The sequence below is a fragment of the Eleutherodactylus coqui genome, chromosome 11 (genome assembly GCF_035609145.1).
Source record: "Eleutherodactylus coqui strain aEleCoq1 chromosome 11, aEleCoq1.hap1, whole genome shotgun sequence".
Lineage (NCBI taxonomy): Eukaryota > Metazoa > Chordata > Amphibia > Anura > Eleutherodactylidae > Eleutherodactylus > Eleutherodactylus coqui.
The window spans coordinates 131,497,547-131,520,100 of record NC_089847.1 but is presented as its reverse complement, the minus strand read 5'-3'; the positions used below and the strand labels follow the sequence as shown (position 1 = coordinate 131,520,100).

The 22,554-nt window shown below is 44.7% G+C and overlaps 1 protein-coding gene across 1 annotated transcript in view; it reads left to right on the top strand.

The window, feature by feature from the left end:
* LOC136581802 (vomeronasal type-2 receptor 26-like) overlaps nt 1-21,143 on the top strand; it is a 42,834-nt gene extending 21,691 nt beyond the window's left edge. The window contains exons 3-5 of the mRNA XM_066582425.1: nt 13,931-14,152; nt 18,891-19,014; nt 20,236-21,143. Of these exons, the coding sequence (XP_066438522.1) occupies nt 13,931-14,152; nt 18,891-19,014; nt 20,236-21,143 (1,254 nt within the window). The remainder of the gene's footprint in view (nt 1-13,930; nt 14,153-18,890; nt 19,015-20,235) is intronic.
* Nucleotides 21,144-22,554: the final 1,411 nt, after the last annotated feature.

Genomic DNA, 22,554 nt, shown 5'->3' with positions numbered 1-22,554 from the left:
GTAACATTTCTGTAGCAAGAGTATAGGCAAACCCCTGAAACATTGGTGCACCAAGAGTATAGGCGGACCCCAGTAACATTCTGTAGCAAGAGTGTAGGCGAACCCCTGAAACATTGGTGTACGAAGAGTACAAGTCCACCCCTGAAAAATTGCTCAACCGCGATGGCAGGTGAAACCCACAAACATTTTTTAAAGATACAGCTTGCTGTTGCTTAATTTGTAACAGAGCCCGCAGGCAGCCCTATGAAAAAAAATTGGTTTCCGTTAAAGTATCAATACTTTTGAAACTTTGGAAAGAATTTTAAAGCATTTTTAAACAGAGCCTTTTGGGCCGCAGAAAAATTGGCAGTTCAGCGTGATGACATGCTGTTTAAGGAGGAGGCGTAGGAGGAGTAATAATATCCGAGAGTGATTGACAAAGCTGATTCCCCCTTTTTTTGTGGTGATAGAGGATGCATTTCTGCCGGTGGAGAGAAGTCTGGGGAAATCCAGCCTTTGTTCATCTTTATGAGTGTAAGCATGTCGGCACTGGCAGTTCACAGACGAGTACGCTTATCCGTGATGATTCCCCTAGGCTGCACTAAACACCCTCTCTGACAAGACGCTAGTGGCAGGGTAGGCCAGCACCTACAGGGCGTACAGCGCAAGTTCGTGGCACGTGTCCAGCTTTGACACCCAATAGTTGTATGGAGTAGGGGCATCACGGAGGACAGTGGTACGATCGGCTACATACTCCCTCACCATCTTTTTACAGTGCTCCCTCCGACTCAGCCTTGACTGGAGAGTGATGACACAGTCTTGCTGGGGAGCCATAAAGCTGGCAAAGGCCTTGGAGAGTGTTCCCCTGCCTGCGCTGGATATGCTGCCTGATCTCCGCGCCTCCCCTGCTACTTGGCCCTCGGAACTGCGTCTTCTGCCACTGGCGCTGTCGGATGGGAACTTTAGCATCACTTTTTCCACCAGGGCCCTGTGGTATTGCATCACTCTCGTACCCCTTTCCTCTTCGGGAATGAGAGTGGAAAGGTTCTACTTATGTCGTGGATGGAGAAGGGTGTGCACCCAGTAATCCGTGTTGGCCAGAATGCGTCTAACGTGAGGGTCATGGGAAAGGCAGCCTAACATAAAGTCAGCGATGTGTGCCAGGGTCCCAGTACGCAACACATCGTTGTCCTCACTAGGAAGATGGCTTTCAGGATCCTCCTCCTCCTCTTCAGCCCATACACGCTGAACAGTAGAGAGGCAAGCAGCATGGGTACCCTCTGCAGTGTGCCCAGCTGTCTCTTCCCCCTCCTCCTCCTCCCCCTCCCCCTTCTTCTCCAAAACGCGCTGAGATAGACATTAGAGTGGTTTGGCTATCAAGCTACATATTGTCATCCCCGTGTCCTGTTCCAATCGCAAAGTGTCGGCCTTTATGCTTTGCAGTGAACTTCTCAGAAGGCAAAGCAGGGGGATGGTAACGCTAATGATTGCCGCATCACCGCTCACCATCTGGGTAGACTCCTCAAAGTTTCCGAGGACCTGGCAGATATCTGCCATCCATGCCCACTCCTCAGTAAAGAATTGCGGAGGCTGACTACCACTTTGCCTCCCATGTTGCAGCTGGTATTCCACTATTGCTCTACGCTGCTCGTACAGCCAGGCCAACATGTGCAGCATAGAATTCCAGCATGTGGGCACGTCGCACAGCAGTCGGTGCTCTGGCAGCTGAAATCGATGTTGCAGGGTCCTCCGGGTGGCAGCGTCCGTAGAGGACTTGCGGAAATGTGCGCAGACGCGGCACACATTGCTGAGCAGGTCAGACAAGAGGGGGAAGTTTTTCAGAAACCGCTGAACCACCAGATTGAAGACATGGGCCAGGCATGGCACGTGTGTGAGGCTGCCAAGCTGCAGAGCCGCTACCAGGTTACAGCCATTTTCACACACGACCATGCCTGGTTGGAGGCTCAGCGGCAAAAGCCAGAGGCTGGTCTGCTCTGTCAGACCCTGCAACAGCTCGGGGGCCGTGTGCCTCTTGTCACCTAAGCTGATTAGTTTCAGCACGGCTTGCTAACACTTGCCCACCGCTGTGCCGACATTCTCACACTTCTTAATTGAGAGGTAGAGGTGGCGGAGGAGGAGGGGGAGGGTTTGGAGGAGGTGGCATAAAACTCTGCAGATACCAGCACCGAGGTAGGACCCGCTATTCTGGGTGTGGGTAGGACGTGAGCGATCCCAGGCTCTGACTTGGTCCCAGCCTCCACCAAGTTCACACAATGTGCCGTCAGGGAGATATAGTGGCCCTGCCCGCCAGTACTTGTCCACGTGTCCGTGGTTCAGTGGACCTTCCCAGTAACCGCATTGGTGAGGGCACGATTTATGTTGCTGGACATGTGCTGGTGTAGGGCGGGGGCGGCACACCTGGAAAAATAGTGGTGACTGGGAACCGAGTAGCGTAGGACCGCTGCCGCCATCATATTTTTGAAAGTCTCCGTTTCCACAAGCCTGATTAATTTGGCAATGTGCATGTTTGCAGCTTATGCATGCGGGTGGGTGGTGGCATATTTGCGCTTTCGCTCCAACACTTGTGTTAGCGACAGCTGAATGCTGCGCTGAGAGACATTGCAGGATGGAGTGGAGGACTGTGGAGGTGAGGGTGTGGGTGCAGGCGGGGGGGGGGGGGGGGGGCTTGTGCCTGTGTCCTGGGAGGGGGATTAGATCTGTGTGGCAGACTGGGGCACAGAGAAAGAGGCAGTGGTGTGACCCAGAGGCGGTGAATGGCCTTCGTCCCACCTTGGGGGGTGCTTGGCCATCATATGCCTGCGCATGCTGCTGGTGGTGAGGCTGGTAGTGGTGGCTCCCTGGCTGATCATGGTGCGACACAGTTTGCACACCACAGTACATCGATCGTCCGCACTCTCATTGAAAAACATCCACACCTTTGAACACCTAGCACTCTGCACGGAGACTGGCTGCGAAGGGGTGCTTTGGGAAACAGTTGGGGGATTATTCGCTCTGGCCCTGCCTCTACCCCTGGCCACTCCACTGCATCTTCCAACCTGTCCTGCTGCTGCACTTGCCTCCCCCTCTGAAGCCCTGTCCTCAGTAGGCTTAGCAAACCAGGTGGGGTCAGTCACCTCATCGTCCAGCCGCTCTTCCTCCGAATCCACTGTGCGCTCCTCCCTCGGACTTACTGCCCTTACTACTACCTCACTGACAAACAACTGTGTCTCATCATCCTCACCCACAAAAAAGCTCTTGAGACAGTTGTCGGAAGTCCCCAGCCTCATCATTCGGGAACTTTCCAAAGGTTGGGCATCGGTCATGACAAACTCCTTAGGTGAGAGAGGAACCATTTTTTCCGATTCATGGCGGGGACCCGAGAACAGTTCCTGAGAGTCTGCCTGCTCAGAATATGTCACTTTCATGGAGTGAGGAGGCTGGGAGGAAGAAGGAGCAGCAGCCGGAGGATTCAGAGTTGCAGTCCCTAGGCTTGGAGTAGTGGACTGCGTAGATGACTGGGTGGTCGATACATTGCTGGATGCATTTTCTGCCATCCACGACAGGACCTGCTTGCACTGCTCTGTTTGTAATGAGGGTCTACCACGCGGACCCGTAAATTGTGATATGAAGCTAGGGAGCCCAGAAACTTGCCTCTCTCCTAGTCCCGCAGCCGCTGGCTGTGATTCACCACGACCAGGAACTCGGCGTGTGCCCACACCCTCACTTGGACGTCCACGTCAATGTCCTCGACCTTTACCCCTACTCTTCATCATGGCGGATTAAGAATAGAGCAGGGCCCAAATAAATTACCCCACTGTACAGCACTGACAACTGTGGCTAATTCACCGCTCACCGAGACTTGTAGATAATAGAGGCTATATGAAGTGGGAGAAGACTCTAAAGCCAGTGGATAGTGCTGGTAACTGCGGCTATCTCAACCCCACCAAGGAAAAAGGTATTGTGAGACGCTCTGCAAAGCGGCAGAGCTTAAATACTTTGCAATGGCCCAGGAAATATTACAGTACTGTTTAGCGGTCAGACCTCTGTCTAATGCACTGCAGACACAGAAAGGGTATAACTGAAGTCGTTTGCAGTAGGCTAGGAAATATTAGAGAGAAATTTATGGTGAGAGCTGGTTATACGGCACTGCAGGCTGAGAATGCAATTACTGAAAGGCTGGGAACAGGCCTAGATGTGTAATATGAAAATTGATGCACTACTACTCCCAGCCAGCCACAACTATAATGCACATGGTCAGATGTAGCCCTAAGAAGGAGCTTTGAGGTTCTTGCACGGAGGATATGGACTGTATAGTGTATATAACTTTCCCTATAGAAGTGGCTGTGCCCCAACACTGTGTCTAATGCACTGCAGACACAGAACGGTATAACTGAAGTAGTTTGCAGTAGGCTAGGAATTTAGGAAATATTAGAGAGCAATTTCATGGTGAGAGCTAGTTGTAGTGCAGGCTGAGAATGCAATTACTGAAAGGCTGGGAACAGGCCTAGATGTGTAATACAAAAATTGATGCACTACTACTCCCAGCCAGCCGCAACTATAATGCATATGGTCAGATGTAGCCTGAAGATGGAGCGTTGGGGTTCTTGAAGACAGGATCCTACTCTAACACTTTCCCTATATAAGTAGCTTTTCCCCTAAACTCTGCAAAATACAATGCAGACTGAGAACGCTATTACTGAAAGGCTGGGAACAGGCCTAGATGTGTAATACAAAAATTCATGCACTACTACTCCCAGCCAGCCACAACTGTAATGCACGCGGTCAGATGTAGCCCTTAGAAGGAGCTTTGGGGTTTTTGCACAGAGGATCAGGAGGACTGTATAGTGTATATAACTTTCCCTATAGAAGTGGCTGTGCCCCTACGCTGCGTCTAATGCACTGCAGACACAGAACAGTATAACTGAAGTCGTTCGCAGTAGGTAGGAAATATTAGATAGCAGTTTCAGGGTGAGAGCTGGTTGTACAGGACTGCAGGCTGAGAACGCAATTACTGAAAGGCTGGGAACAAGCCTAGGTGCGTAATACAAAAATTGATGCACTACTACTCTCAGCCAGCCACAAGTATAATGCACACAGTCAGATGTAGCCCTAAGAAGGACCGTTGGGGTTCTTGAAGACAGGATCCTACACTAACACTTTCCCTATATAAGCAGCTCTTTTGCTAAACTCTGCCTTATGCACTGCACACACAGAACAGTATAGCTGAAATGGCCTGCACAGCCCGAGATGCTTAAAAAAAAAAATTGATGCACTACTGCTCCCACAGTCAGCCACAACAGTAATACACACTATAAAGAGTAGCCCTAAGAAGGACCGCAGGGGTTCTTGAAGACAGGATCCTACTCTAACACTTTCCCTATCTCAGCAGCACTTTCCCTATACTCTGTAGAATACACTGCAGACTGAGAACGCTATAGCCGTAATGGCCTGCACAGCCTGAGATGCTTTAAAAAAAATGGTGCACTACTGCTCCCAGCCAGCCACAACAGTAATGCACACTATGAAGAGTAGCCTTAACAAGGACCTTTGGGATTCTTGAAGACAGGATCCTACTCTAACACTTTCCCTATATCAGCAGCAGCACTTTCCCTAACCTCTGCCAGCGTGTGTCTGAGGCGAGCCGCGGGCGGGACCAGTTTGGCGGTCACCTTATCTCTTCATCCACTCACTACTGTGGGGGGGGGGGGGAGGAGGGGTGGCACATCACAGCAGGAAGTGGTAATGCCTTCCCCGCATGTTTATTGGCTAGAGAATGGCGCTAAACATGCAGGGAAGTAAATGCAATTGACTCGAGTACCGGGTGGTGTTCGTCTCGAGTAACGAGCATCTTGAGTACCCTAATGCTTGAACGAGCATCAAGCTCGGACGAGTGTGCTCGCTCATCTCTAATGGACATTTAAATCAAGGGTCCAGCACCCAAGTAATTAGCACAAGAGTATTGTGTTGACTGACAGCTGGTCTCTCTTTGTGATGACCAGTATCAAAGCTACACTCCTAGTCATTTAACTCCCTAAATGCCACAGTCAATAGCAACCATGGCATCTAGGTGGTTAGATTGCAAATGCAACCATGGGACGTCGATGTGTAGACATGGCAGCCATAGGCCTAAAAAATCCAAAGGCAGTAAATAAGGAATGGAGATCCTTTTATTGCTGTTGTACAGGACAGATAGTTTTCCTTATAGGAAGAAATAACGGAAAAAAACTAAGGTGCTGCCTGTCTACTAAAGCCAAACCATTTGTAATAGAGCGTAAAGGCCCATTTACAAAGAGCGATGATCACTCAAAAAACGTTCGAACAACGATTTGAGTGATCATTTTGCATAAACTATTAAGTAGCAACTCAGCTACTTCGTAACTTATTAGCGCGCAAATAAAGCCTTGACCTGAATGCCATTAATAGCTGGAGGTCTCTTATCTGATTCAGCTCTATTGTTTCCCTGATGGGTTAAATAGCTATAACAATACAATCAGCACTACCTGCGGAGAACTCAGCGAGCAGTCCTAAAAAGGCAGCACAATGAATTTTAGGCTGACTTGAATTCAAGGACCAACGAGCAGTGCACGAAAAGTGCACGATGACTGCACGCCTAGACGCAACGATTATCGCACAAAAGTTGAAGGGAATTGTGAAAATTTGTGGACATTGAGGCACAATTCTCATGAAATGGTATTCAAGTCGGTAGTTTTACCTGATTCTTCTTTACTATAGGTTTAAAAAAAAAAAAACTGCAAATATTTAATGCATTTTGGGGAGCCGCCCCTTCGCCAGAAATGACTATGATGGGTGCTATATGTACATAACAGATGATAGATAAGATAAAAATAGAGACAGGAATACAAATAATAAAAAGATGAATATCCAACAGAATTAGAGCGAATGCTTGAACTAGCTTTTTGTTTTATCTATACATGCATGATCTTTTAAGTGGGGTTTCCTTCTATCTGTGAGATGAGCAGACATTAGGTAGGAACAATGACCTGTTCAGTGTATGTCTGTGTAGCACCCGAGCCAGGCCTCGGCTATGGAGGTGGGTGTTTGATGGGGTGACAGCTGGCCATGAATAGATGTCTGCCGGGGAAGAAAATCAATGCAGTGTGAATGGTTGCCTGGTTGAGCGTTTCTTTTCCACAGGGCTACCCATGAGGTAGGATAGGGTAAGGTACCGGTAGTAGTTGTCAAGTTCATTAAGCCAGTACGCATATGGGCCGAAACTCGTGCCAGACAAAATAATAATAAAAATAGGAAAAATAAAGTAAAAATTGTCCTTTCCCGTGGACCGTAGTGTGGTGCCTCAGTGCAGATATTAACAGTGGTGGCCAGAAGGCAGGAGGTTAACTTTCAAATAGATAGGACAGTTTATTTCTTGTAGACAAGGTTTTCATTACATATCCTGTATGTCTCATTACTTTGTTCCTTGAGGTAGATATACATGATAGGAAATCACAGACGCAGGGGAGTAGAGAAAGGCTAAACTCCTTTAAAACGTAACGTAATAATAGATCACTAAAATCTGAAAACGTGCGGCTTGTATCAACAGACAACATAAATACTGGTCTACACTGGCAGGCACTTAGTAAACCAAGCAAATGAATAGTTTAGTTCAGGGCTGGGGATGCTGCTAGGGTCTCTGATTTTATTGTTTTTTGGTTTTCTTAACAACAAATCTCTTTCATTAGCTAGGTATTGCTATTATTGACAACAAACCCGGCTGTTAATACACTCGCAGAAAAGGGTTCTTTTTCTTTTGCCAAATGGATAATGTGGGTCTCTATCTCCATGCCCCCTATGTATATTTTTGGGCAAATGTAGCCCGTAGGGTGACATATGCAATTTTTTACACAAAAACAGATCCCACCCGAGGAACTATTCCCTACCACTATTAGGCAATATCCCTAATCCTAAACAACTCCTAAGCTATCTCTAGGATCTATTAGGTGGCCTAGTACCTACTAGGCACTCTCCTGATTTTTCTAAGTACCTTTGGGCTATTTTTATGGTTCATTAGTTGGACACATATCAGAATTCCTATATCATACACATTTATGGTTTATCTTTTTGAAGGGCTTCTGACGCATTGAGCCACATAAGAACTTTTCTATTGGACCATACAGATTCCGATCTTATTCAGGAATTACCCAGATTTTATATTTAACCACACTGACCCCATATGTATCTTAGAGCTCTTTGTCTGGTTTAATTCCCTCACACTAGGATCTACAGAGACCTGATATCATCTTGGTCCTGTTCTCCTACTAGTACTAACTCTATCTTGGGTCCTCACCCCTGTCCCGTAAATGGACAAGCCAATATGCTTTAGGATACGGCCAGGCAGGCATTATTTCTATTGGTTCTTACAAGGCTGGGAACACATTGGTTTCCTTATTGGCACTCATTTGTTCCTCACGGAGCCTTTGTGTCCTGTGCGTTTTATCTAAATCTAAACTATGATGTGTTTACCCTATCTAAACTGTGATGTGTTCTTCATCCCCGTGTCCTTTTTCAGCAGGCGGGGATTTTAATTTCCCACCTGCTCAAGACCTTCACTGTAGAGCCGGGGACAGCACAGAGAGGACGCGGCTGAGTCCCGGCAGCTGAAGGAAGGTGAGTATGTGTTCCCCCCCCCCCCCTGTTTTCCTTGTTTTTCAGGGAAGGGCTTATATTTAAAGTTCTTCCCTGAAAAAAAATTATGGGGTGCCGGCAGCTGGATCCTCTACCGCAGTTGTCATCTGTGACAGCTGCAGTAAGGGAATTCTTTATTCCCCGCCGGGATTTAGAATTCCATTGCCGCATCTTTCACATCTGTGACAGGTGCTGCAGTGAATTCTTTATTCTCTGCAGGGATGAAGAAAACATCTGCTGCATGCGGCAGATGGGTTCTTCATTCCCGCGGGTGACACGACAGTGGTGGACAGTAGAGATGAGCGAGCACCAAAATGCTCGGGTGCTCGTTACTCGGGACGAGCTTTCCGCGATGCTCGAGAGTTCGTTTCGAGTAACGAACCCCATTGAAGTCAATGGGCAACTCAAGCATTTTTATATATGACCGATGCTCGCTAAGGTTTTCATTTGTGAAAATCTGCGAAACCTACGAAAGTGATGGAAACGACACAGAAACGGATCTCAGGTTCCCAGGTCTCACTATTAAGCCACAATATCGGCAAGAGTGCCCCCCCCCCTAACAATTTTTACTTCAGACAAACCCTCAATAGCAAGGCACATCTTAGCTAAGCACCACACTACCTCCAGCCAAGCACAATCACTGCCTGTGGGACACACCGCTGCCTCTTCTCCTGGGTTACATGCTGCCCAACCCCCCGCACGACCCTGCACCTGCAGTGCACACAAAAGTGCCCCTGCGCAGCCTTCAGCTGCCCTCATGCCACACACTGGAGTCATAGCCACACCACCCTCATGTCTATTTATAAGTGTGTCTGCCATGAGGAGGAACCGGAGGCACACACTGCAGAGGGTTGGCAGGGCCAGGCAGCAACCCTCTTCGAAAGGATGGGGGGGGGGGGGCGATAGCCCACAATGCTGATGAGAATTGATAATAGATTGACGTTCGATCTTCATTCGAATCCTTTTCCACCTCCGTCAGGAGCTGTAAATGTGGGCATAAAGGGGACTCCGCTGCCAGCCCAGCACTTCTACACATCTCCACAATGCAGCAATACTCTGTGTGGGAAGTATGTGAGCGGGCCCTGGGTCATCCTCTGTCCCAGCAAGCACCTTGTGTGGCCCAAGGTGCTGCGAGCGACATAGCAATGGGGACTCCATGTGTCCACACACTACTCATTCTGTTTGGGTGTCGGATACCTCATCGACAACGCAAGGGGTAAACCATCTGCACTCTGCACCCTACCCAAGTCTGTCGGTGTTTTTGGGACAGGCAGGTACAACTCCGCTATGGCAAGTCTGTGTGCACCCACAGCATGGATGGCTAGCAGGAACCCACTGACGGTACATGAAGAAATCCCATTGCAGTGCCCCGGATAGCTGAGGTTACGTGAGAGGAAATACATGTTGGCTGCGGCCCACACTCCATGCCCTAGACATTCTGGGCTTTTTTAAAGTGCCAGGCAGGTACAACTCCGCTATGGCAAGTCTGTGTGCACCTACAGCATGGGTGGCTAGCAGGAACACACAGACAGTACATAAAGAAATCCCATTGCAGTGCCCCGGATAGCTGAGGTTACGTGAGAGGAAATACATGTTGGCTGTGGCCCACAGTCCATGCCCTAAACATTCTGGGTTTTTTTTTAAAGTGCCAGGCAGGTACAACTCCAGCGGCTGGACATGAAGTGAAGGGATCAAACTCCCAACTACACTGTAGCAAGGTCTGAAAGGCCCAGGGCAGCTATATAGGATGGTGATTGGAAAAGGAGCATCAGCTTAACAGGAGACCAGAAGCTATTAACCCTAGGAGTGCTGGAAGAGAGTGAATATAAGCTCAGGAAACAGAGAGAATGGGACGACGCCCATATTTGCCAGACACAGAAGCATAAGATTGTGTCTGAACAGTGCACCTAACAACTGCTACTAAACAAAGACCACTACAAAAGTCAATATTACCAATAACAACCCCTATATTTGAGCCAAATAATACCACCACACTATGATCACTATTTTTACAACTATGTACTGATGGAATAATACCATCCTACTGCAACTGAATAAAGACCACTACAAAGATCGATATTACCAATAACAACTGTATATGAGGGTCTAATAATATGCCCCAAATCATGATCACATAATACCACCATACTGTTAAAATATACAAAGAACAATATTATCTTCCATACAGTGAACATATAGAAGTAGATATCAGCTCTTTGCAGATGCTCTGCAGACTGTATAAGTGATTACAGTACCTTTATACCCAGTGATCACAGGTGGTGTCCCCTCTGACAGAAGTTGTACACTTTTCTTTTCCACCTGGCCCAGACCATCATGATGACTCCTCTTAGTCACAACTAGTCTCTGCAGAATTTGACATACAGACAACTTTGACTCAATTTCCCAATCACAGTAATAATGCCTTTCACTGCCTACATTTAGTAATAATTCTCCTTGTGGTCTCCTTATCGCCATTTAAGTAATAACTAATACTCCTTTATGGCCATCTTAAGTAATAAATAGTTAAATTTATTGCCCCATTAAATAATAAGTAACGGCTCCCTTAAAATGTAATTTATGGCCCCATTAAATAATAAATAATACCTCTCATGGCCATGTTTAGTAGTAATAACCCTCATAGCTCGCTTAAGTAATAAATAATTGCCCCTCACTAATCCTTAAAGAAAAAATAATGTCCCTTATGGGCAAGACAATGAATAAATAATGCCCCTCATGACCTCAGTAATTAATAAATAATGCCCCTTGTGATCCCAGTAAGCAGAGATGACCCTTTAAGTAATAAATAATGCCTTTAATAATGCCTTAATAAATAATGTGCCTTATGCCCCCTTAAATAATAAATGTCCCACTTGGCACCCTTAAATAATGCCTCTTTAAGTAATAAGGCTTCATTCCCCTCCCCCCAATACCATTTAGTAGAAATAACTATTATAAACAATAAAGTAACAAAACAGTTATACTCACTACATTGCTCCTGGCTTCTGCAGTACATACTACACTGGAATCTGTCTGACTTCCAGGTAACACGCTATGGCCAGTTCCCTGCCTCAGTGTTGATGTGGCCAAGGCCTGGCCGATGGAATTACATGTTTGTCGTGTGATTGTGAGTGAGCTGGGGCATTGTGGGGTGTGTATTGCAAATGTTATGAGGGGAGAGTGAAGTAGGTAAGTATAACTGTTTTGTTGTTTTTCAGCTTAGAGCACTTCCACCACAATACATCAGCACCTGCACTGGCCCATTGCAATTTTTCCTGGTGGGTTCAATGTCCAGTAAACCCCTGTTCGCAACCCTGTTCATTTGCCCTATTAGAGCATGCGCATGTCAAAGAGCGGAGTCCCCCACTAACACCCTTGATTTCGCAGAATGGAGAAGCACTCAGTAAGAGCAGCTCCAGTCGTGGTGGACCTTCCACGGCAAGGCAGAGGGCATGCTGTCTGGGAGTTATAGTGGTGCCACACACTGAAATGGAGATGTCATGATGAGGTCAGTTAGTAGAGGGTGGAAACAGGAGAAGGTCAGTTTTTGAGAGGTTCAGTTTTAGGTAGAGAGAGGACATAGTGTTAGAGACAGAGGACAGACAGTCAGTGGCGTTCTGGAGGAATGTTGCTGTGATGTCACAGGAAGAGGTGTATAACTGGGTATCGTCAGCATGGAGAATGTACTGAAGGCCAAATCTCCTGATGGTTTGTCCAATAGGGCTATGTAGATGGAGAAGAGGAGAGGGCCAAGAACCAAGCCCTGGGGGACCTCAACAGCAAAGGGAAGAGGAGGGGAGGTAGAGCCAGCAAAGCAGTCACTGAAGGAGCCGTCGGATAGGTAGGAGGAGAACCAGGAGAGAGAAATATCCTTTAGTCCAATGGAGCAAAGCATACTGAGGAGGAGTTTTGGGTTAACAGTGTCAAATGCTGCAGAGAGATCGAGGAGGATCAGTAGGGAGTGGTCGCCCTTCGATTTGGCCGTCAGGAGGTCGTTTGACAGTTTAGTCAGGGCAGTTTCTGTCGAGTGTAGGGAGCTGAAGCCGACTGTAGGGGGTCAAGAAGAGAGTTTTCTGAGAGATAGCTTTTAAGGCCGGAGTAAAATAGGTGTTCTAGTAGTTTGGAGATGGAGGGGAGGTTGGAGATGGGTCGGTAGTTGGCAGCATCGGTCGAGTCAAGAGTTAGTTTCTTTAGCATTGGGGATATGATAGTGTGAGGGAAGAGGAGGTGTGAGGGAAGAGGGTCGCTAGCGCAGGTGGTGGGGCGTGGACACGATAAAAACGCTTACTGTTGCCCTCATCCACTCTTGGCTCGAGTTATGCAACTCACTGCTGATGGGCTTCCTGTGCACCAGACTCTCCTCTCTCCAATCTATTCTGAATGCAGCAGTCAGGCTCATCTTTCTGGCCAGCCGCTACTCAGCTGCCTCTGCCCTGTGCCAGTCACTGCATTGGCTGCCTGTCAAATACATAATACAATTTAAACTCACCACCCTTATCCACAAAGCCCTCCATAGCACCGCCCCGCCCTACATTGCTTCCCTCATCTTAATTTACCACCCAGCCAGCGCCCATTACCCTGCTAACTAAATCAGAATAATTGCCCCTTTAATTCAAACCTCTCATTTCTGCCTCCAAGACATATCAGGACCCTCACGCCTACGGTTTCCATCAATTGATTACTTCATGTAACCATGGTCTTCTCTTGTAAGCGCTGTGGAATATGTTGGCGCTATATAAATGAAGATTATTATTATTAAGATTATTATTATTTAGATTCTTTTTCCTGGGTGAATGAAAGTCTAGTATTATTTCGGTCATCAGCTTCCCTCTTGTGGTAGTTCTCATAGCTGTTTCTAGGGATTAATGGATTAATTAGGGTTGCAGGAGCCTCTTGGAACATTGTGGGGATATGGACTTGACATCCTACTATCCCACTTGACATCCTACAAAATCTACATATAAGAAAGAAAGCAAGAAATACAATAGTTCTTTCAACTATAGTTTGTGAGTGTTATGGAGCCAGGGTAGAACTCTACCTCTTTTCAACTGGAGAGGATCACCATATTGCCATCAGGAAGGTTGGGTGGTGCAGGTCCTTGGGCAGGTACCAATGTGCCTTACCTATAATTTGTCCCTAGCAGCTGCTATGGGTAATGGTTGCCCTTGTTGCAGCAAACCATATATGTCAAGCAAGCAAAATGGTACGATTGTGTAGAAAAAGTACCATATACTCCTTGAGGCTTTTCTATTTCGCTGTTTTTATATGTTTCAATGTGTGGTAATAGATTTGTTTCCCTTTTATTCCAAAGGTATATCATACTTTGATGTATCTAGAACTTTTTGGTGAACTGGTTTTCCAGAGAAATGGAGAAATCTCAGAAAACTACGAAATTCATAACCACATTATAGTAAATCAAACATTGTTCTCAAGTATTGTTCCCTACATTGCACCTGAATTTTTACATATGCCCAGCTTAAAAGCCATTAAAATCAATGAAAGCTTAATTCAGTGGAAAACTATCAACAATGAGGTAATGTATCATCATCATGAAACTTTGTGAGTTAAGTTTTGACATTTCTTCAGTGAATCTGAACAAATAATTGCCATCTACAAGAACTAACTCTAATGCTTTAACCCAAAGTATTCCTTAATGGTATCATCTAATCTTAAGCCCCATTTACACAAGATGAATGTCGAGCAAATAATGCCCGACACTTGTCCCCGCACATACTCGCTCCTACGCTGTCATACAAGAGCGAGTGTCACTGGCTCTCTGACAGAGCGGCAGTACAGGGGCAAGGCAGCTGGAGGAGATTTCTCTCCTTTCTCCCCCCCACCCCTCTCCATTCACTTAACACGGTGGCTGTTCAGTATGAAACGGCTGCTATTTACATTGAACGATCATCATTCAGGATTTTTGCTCACTGTTTATGCTGAATAAAATCCTGAACGATGATCATTCACTGTAAATAGCCACTGGAGAGCGAGGAGTGAAATCTCCTCCAGCTGCCATGCTGCGAGTCAACGATACTCGCTCCTGTGCAACAGCATGGGAGAGAGTACAAGCGGAGACAAGTGTCGGGCATAGTTTGCCCGACCTTCGTCTTGTGTAAATGGGGCTTTAGGCATTTGTGGCAATTTCCAAGGAGATACCACCACTGTCCAATCAGCAGAGTTTGAGCTCTGTGACCACCCCTGGTTTCTGGAACAAAGTCACAAAAAAGCTAAGAAAATATTGAGCTACTGTTGCAGGTAGGGACAGGTGTCACGGGAACCAGAGTATGATGTGGCCTGCAAAGATACATATATATTTATTTTAACAAATGTATTTTGGGAATAGGTTAGGAATGGAAGCTTCTGTTAATAGATAAAGTATGAAGTTATTACAGAAATATTCGATAATCTCACTAACTCTACCTAAGGATATATGCTCTAATGTGTGCAGAATAACAATCTTTTACAAATCACAAAGTGTAGCAATAAAACACAAAGTAGTACCACTGAATGTTTTAACCCAGCAGTGGAGGTCACCTGCACACAGTCTGAAATTAATGCAAATGTTATTCAAACTCTTGTCTACAACTGGTGGATGAATATGCATTTCTCTGGCATTGGCCTGAGCTTATGTATTTTAACAGGCAGGACTGCGCTTCAGTCACTGCCTGTGTGCACACATCATTTTTTTTCTGAGGACCCACCTCACTTACATATATCTTTAGTGTGATTGGTACTTTAGCATAGGTGAAGTGTGTTTGGACATCTGTTGGGGCTACCCCACACAGCTGCAGGATGATGTAAACTCTCTGTAGCAGTCTCTCTGTCGTCCCTGCAGCTTTGTTTTATCAGCAATGTTGGTTCTGATTATGAGGCCGCACTTCTCAGTTCAGGTTTCTTCCTTTCTCGTGCCACTAGCACTCTCTAACAGGCACAAAATCTCTAGGACACATTGTGACAGCCGAGTGCATACCTTTGTTGGGGCGCTGGTGGGGAAATAAGATGGTTGTCAATGGTGGCTCTACCGTACTAGACCGTAGTGTTTAGAAGCAGCCTGGCCCAGCTGCACACAGTGGCAAGTAGAGATAACAGTAATAATAGCGAGTAAATTGAATTGTTCTCGTGATGCCAGTACCTCTGAGTAGAAATTATCTGGTTGGTCAAAAATAAAGAGTCCACACCAGCTTTTATAACATAAACCGAAGGTATACAGTTTACTCCACATTTGCAAAGATTTCAAAAACCAGTTCCAACGTTATAGTTTCCTATTAGCAGTAATTCCAACAGTTTAGCCGTTAACAACAAACACATATGCAAATTTCAGGATTATAACTTGAAAAGACTTTCTCTTCTCTGAGCTTCAAGGGGTCTGCCCGGTCTGGGATTCTTCTTCCAGCAGGAATGAAAAAGACTCCACTCTGGCCTATGGAGCTTGACTTGAGCCCAGCTTTCTTAGGCTCTACTTGAACTCTTCTTTAGTTCCACACACACACCTCTCCTACTCTGTTATCTAAAGTCCCTCCTCTCATCCCATGCTCTACATTTTTATAGTTGCACTCATAATCAAACCCGAGCTATGGGTGAGCTACCTAGCCAATCCTAGGCATGCTTAGGTTAACTGACAAGGTAACTGGCAAGACACATAAGGTTAGGATAACACAGACACCAGACAAATGACCTAACATTGACCCAGAGAGAGCCAATAGACATAACAACACAGTCTATCACATCCAACAGTACAAACACATAAACACACCACAGAAGACAGAGATTGAAGTGCTGGAGGCACCCCTATTCTGGGGCACCACAGGGCACATCTCACACGTGTCTCTCAGCTGACTCCTCACTCCTCTGGCAGCTCTCTCTCTCCCTGCAATGCAGTCTCTTAAGGCTAAGCACCACTTAGATCACTCTCCTCTCTTCATCAGAGATTGTTGTTTACTACTTCCCTAAAGGGTTTTTTCAACTTTGAGAAAAAAAGTGCTTCCTGCAGTTTTACAGGCACCAAAAGCAAGCATAGATGGCTGTTTTAAAATATATATCCACTCCTTAGGACATCATCCAGCTGGAGTGCAAAGTAAGACAGTCCAAGTACAAGACTTACATAGTAAAATCTTGGGGAAACATAGCCACTATGAATTACCCCCACAATTTATTACCAACTCAAAAGCTTCCCAGACCACTGCTGAAGTGACAATCACACAAACACCAGTCACACACACCTGATTCTCTGAAGAAAAAGAACACCTCAACTGCTACCATACCAAAAAATTAGGGAGGTCGGTTGGGACACAATTTGTTGGCTGCCACGAGAGTGGCCACGTAGTGCCGGAGAGGCCTATAACATACCTTGCCCTGGGCTCTTTGTGCCCCTAATGCCTCTAACACCCTCCTTTCTCAATTCTCCTGCCCCCAGGCCATATCAGGTTGGCTTACCCCTAGGCCTTCAGCCCTTGTCTGGCTTTCCTTTCTAAAATATTTGCTTCTTCTATATACTCTTAAGTCTGCATGCAATTTTGTCTTATTCTTCTAACCTAAATCTTCAGGATATTTAATAACTTTGTGGGAAGTGACAACTGATCATCAAAATGAAACTGCTCGTCAATTGACTTATCGTAATTTTTAAATCAGTAATCAATGGTAATCCACAAAAAAAGTTAAATCAAGAAAATTTGTCACACTAGTATTAATGATAGGGGTGAAATAAAGATGAAAGTCATCATTACTTAGTGCACTAAGGAATATATCTGGAGAAATCCGCTTACTCCCATATGAAGAAAATATGGTCTATGGATTTCTGCCATAATACCTGACTCACCCAAATCTATTCTCCTAGGAAGATGAATGTATCCCACCAGTCCATATAGAGGTTTGCTAAGCTAGGGAATCTGTTCTCCATAGTAGTTCCCCTTATCTGTAAGTAGAACTCATAGTTATATATAAAATAATTATACTGCAGGCTGAATTTTATACATTATGCAATAGATTTGAACTTGATAATCCCATAGATCGCTCCTTTTTATATAAGAAGAAGACTGTTTCACAGCCTTTTATAGATTCAATGACTGTATATAATAAGGTTACATCCAGTATATATGAATCGTCCATTTTATTTTTATCCCAGCTCTTGCAAAATGTGTGCTGTATACTTTAAGTGAGCAGATTGTGATTTGACATGGTTGTAAATATTCAATTAAATATCTGGAAAAGTTGCCTTACAACAGTCAATGCATTACAGTTGGGAAAAATAAAATCAAGGATTCATATATACTTTTCACTTGCAAATTGACTACCTTCTTCCATCTGACCAACTGAGTGAACACCATCTGTAGCTCCAGCTACGTCATCTGTGCCGCTGACTTTTGTGATGCATTTACAGTTCCTCACCACCAGTACTGGCGGCTGTTTGTGCAAAGTGTCAACAAAAGTCTATGCTAGTTAGTTTTGGCTTTTTTAGATTCTTTGGTCAATTCTTGTAGGTCTACAGCCTGGCTCAGAAATTTTGCTAAACGTTGTCTCGGCCAAACCTACTAAAATTCTTCTTCCTTTATTTAAAAAAAGGTGACAAAGGAATAAAAGAAAAATGAGAAGGAAAAGTATAAGGACAAAGAAGGAGAAGTTAAAAGAAGGAAAATTAATAGAGATGAGCGAACAGACTCGTTTAGGGCGATTTCGCAATCGAGCACTGCTTTTTTTCGAGTAACTGACTACTCAGGCGAAAAGATTCGGGGGGCGGTGCTTGATTGCGAAATAGCCCTCAACGAGTACGTTCGCTCATCTCTAAAAATTAATCTTCTTTTTTCTTCTTTTTCTTCTTCTTTCTTCAATAACTTAGCCTTAAAACAATTCAAAAGTAATTAGATACACTCCTAGGTGACCTAGTAGTGCTATGCGGGGCTTTTATGGCTCTTAGACAGTGTTATACACCAGTTTTAGGGGTATTGGTGAGGTTCAGGTTTGGTTCAAACTAATTTGGACCAAATGCAACTTTTCAATCTGGTGGAACTGAACTTTACAAAAGTTTACTCATTACTATACTTGGTGTGTAACCAATTCTCCCAAGCTGTGGAATATGTGATTGACATTTTGAAGCAATTGGGTCCTGGATAGAGAAATTAAAGATTTTGCTGTGAAGGAGGTCATCAGAAAAAGCTTTCCTTGATTATTAAGAACAGCCTGAATTCTAAGTGTAAGGAAGGCCATGGGGTTTAAGGTAGGGAGTAAAGTTTCTTAATTTAAAAGAATTAAGAGACTATGGTGTCTCTTTTGTCCAGATACCAAAGGCCCGGTGCACAGAAAGTTGTCTACCAGGAAGTAGAAAACATGTACTCAAGGAAAGGAGTTCTTGTTGTTATGAGTGCATACCATGTTTTGAAGGAGAAATATCAAACACATCTGGTAAGTATTTCTTCTTCTTTTTCTTCTGTTTCCTATCTAAATGTTTTACAAATATGTCATTTATGTTGTATCTGGTCAGCTATTCTTATCCTATTAACCGCTTCCAATCTAGTGTTGGCCCTCGTCCGACGTTAGGCTTTCCCTACATAGCTCCCTTATCAGATGAGGTTAAACACATGTTTCTAACAGCATACAAGACTGCCCTCTGATGCTGAAGGCTGTTCTGCATATGTATGTTACAGTAAATGGCACAAGAAAATGGTAATAAAATAATTGCAAGGAATCCACAACGCATTTTCCCCTCCCAATTTAAATAAGAGGTGGGGAGTTTGTGGGTGGCAGGGAAATTGGATTGGAAAGGTTTAAGCCTCTATCATATCATAGGTCATGGTGTAGTGGTCCAGCGGATACTACAGAACACTAGCAGCACACTTGTCCTGTCTCACCTGTCTGTATGCTGTCCATGGATACAGGAGGTGCCGTCTGTGGGAGAGACCCTGTGTCTCCTCTTCTGATATAAGCTAGAGCTCATCATTGATGTCAGCTGGCCTCTGATTGACTGACAGTCAGATTTAATTTCACTGGTGCAGAGCCCCAGGAAAACAACATACAAGTCCGTATGGAAGTGGGCCGGTAGAGAGAGAGATGATAAAAGGAAGTGACGCAGAGCAGTTAGCAGACTCAACCAGGAGTATGTGAGGAGAGGTTGCAGTTCCCGTAGTCACCGAGGAGGAGTGTTCAGCGAGTTATTCCTAGCTAAGGTAGAGTGTGGTGTACAACCAGCTCCCTTGTTATTCTATAGCAGAGTTCCATAGTTCCAGCTCCGGCCATACCAACTGTTAGTGTATTAGGGTGTTACAATGGCAGGATATGGAATGAACTCGGGAGCCAAGCTCAGTCCATACTTGACAAGTGCCGGCTGTTTAAAATAATTGACACCCTATTTTAATGGCTGCAATCGGCAATAACAGTGATTGCTAGCATTTAACGATTTAGATGTTGTGGTCAGTGTTGATTGAGGCATCTAAGCTGTTAGCTGGGAGCTTTATTATCCTTTCAATCTCTCCATGATTTGATTGTGAGGTGCCGGTAGGGTGCAAAGGTAGCAAGGAGCTTAATAAAGGCCCACAGGGTTGCCAAGTATTGTACTGATGCTTATTAAGCCCTGCATGTTTTGTTGTTGCCATATTATGTGATGTTATGAGCTTTTATTTCCTATAGACAGTGAAAAGTGCAGGAGATGTCCAGACCATGAGTGGCCAAATGAGAACAAGACTCAGTGTATTCCCAAACTGGTAGAATTTCTCTCTTACTCTGATGATGTGATATCAGTGATTGTTCTATCCGGATCCATATTACTTATTACACTGACAGCAGGAATATTGGGGATTTTTATTAAATATCAGGACACCCCGATTGTAAGAGCGAATAACAAGAACCTGAGCTTTGTCCTTCTGGTCTCCATCCTGCTGAGCTTCCTCTGTGTCTTCTTGTTCCTCGGCCATCCTGTAGATGGAACCTGCATGTTACGCCAGATATGTACTGGAATATTACTCTCAGTATCCGTTTCTTCATTGCTGGCCAAGACACTAATGGTTTGCATTGCGTTCAAAGCCACCAAGCCTGGAAGTGTGTGGAGAAGATGGACTGGAGTAAAGCTACCTAATTGTGTGCTCCTGATCTGCTCCTCTGTCCAGGTTATTCTCTGTATGAGTTGGGTGACCTTCTCTCCCCCCTTCCAAGAGCTGGACACACACTCTTATAAAGAGCAAATGGTAGTTCAGTGTAATGAAGGGTCAGATCTTTGCTTCTACTCTGTCCTGGGTTATATGGGGATTCTGGCCGCTGTAAGTTTTATTACAGCTTTTGTAGTCAGGACATTACCGGACAGTTTTAATGAGGCCAAGTACATCACCTTCAGCATGCTGGTGTTCTGCAGTGTCTGGATAGCCACGATCCCGGCTTATCTCAGCACCAAAGGCAAATACATGGTGGCCATGGAGATATTTGCTATCCTGGCCTGTAATGCTGGACTTTTGGGCTGCATATTTTTCCCTAAATGTTACATCATTCTTTACAGACCTGAAATAAATACAAAATCCTATATACTGAAGTGCAGAATTCTATGATACTGGGGTAAGGATTATATTGATCATTCTAGAACAGCATTTTATATCACAGATTTTATGTCAAGTTTGTTTATATCTTGTTTCTGGAGTCTTCTGTAGGCCTTTGGCTGTTCCACTTGAGTTCTTTCTTACCTTTCAGGATTGCCTGTTGTGCTCTTGGAATTATCGTAACAGAATACCCACACCCAGGAAGAATAGAAACAATTGTCCATATGTAGATGATTTGTCTAAGTGTCCCGGGGAGGTGGTAATGTTTCTCCTTACAGAAAGTAGCACAGGGTATAGGAAGTCTTTTCGGCTATACAATGCTCCTAAAATCACATTAATAAAAGAGTAGAAAAAAAATCGCCTTCCGCACTCTTTCCAAGGGTTCCCAGGTCCAAAACAAAGAAACTTTCAGGTCTCCTCAATATTTAACAAAATGCTTTTATTCCGATAATAGTTCAAACATGAACATATAGTAAAATTGCAACGCGTTTTGGCGCTCTTATAAACACCTTTTTCAAGCATGACACACATATGCACATCTCTTTCTTATATAGCATTGCCTACCTTCCCAAAAATTGAGGTCCGGAGTTCATGGCGTGGGACGCCGGTCAATCCCGCGCTGACGTAATCCTTCTGCGACCGGAGACTCGATATACAGGATGAATGAATGCGCATGGGCACGAAAATCGTGCGACTACGCTAAGAATTACGTAATGTTCGTATGGATGCGCATATATCCGTATATGGCGTAGTTACATTAATAATTTACGTAGTGTTCGCACATGAAATTCGGATCTCAATTGCCGGGATAGCGCTGAGGCTCCACTTTGAGCGGCAAATCAAGATAGTCATAGTAATTGATGTTTACCATAAAAAGGGAAAACATAAAGATTTCTTATTATATAAGTATTAGTCATAGGAAGAATAATTTTTATCTATAATAAACTTAACTGTCTAGATTAAAATCGATATAAACTATATGTTAAATGAATATCACATAGAAACCAATGTTTTTAAATCCTGTTACCTTTCACTGAGAGAAACTCCTAACAGAATTTATAAAAAAATAACTTATTATAAATGTCTAAAACGTGGAACCCACTCTACTAAGCGACAAACGTAACAATATATATAGTACTAGGAAAACCTATGTTCCGGATGTAAATGACAGAGATTTTCACTAACTCAAGCCACAACAGATAACACAGGTCAAGTATAAACCACTGAGGGTCTTTCTTGTTTTCTTAATATTTAGAAAGTTTTTTATGAGCCATTATAACATCTTGAAACATGATAGGTGATTATTAGAGATGAGCGAATATACTTGTTTCGAGTAATTACTCAATCGAGCACCGCGATTTTCGAGTACTTCCGTACTCAGGTGAAAAGATTCGGGGGGGGCGCCGGGGGGTGGGGGGAGGCG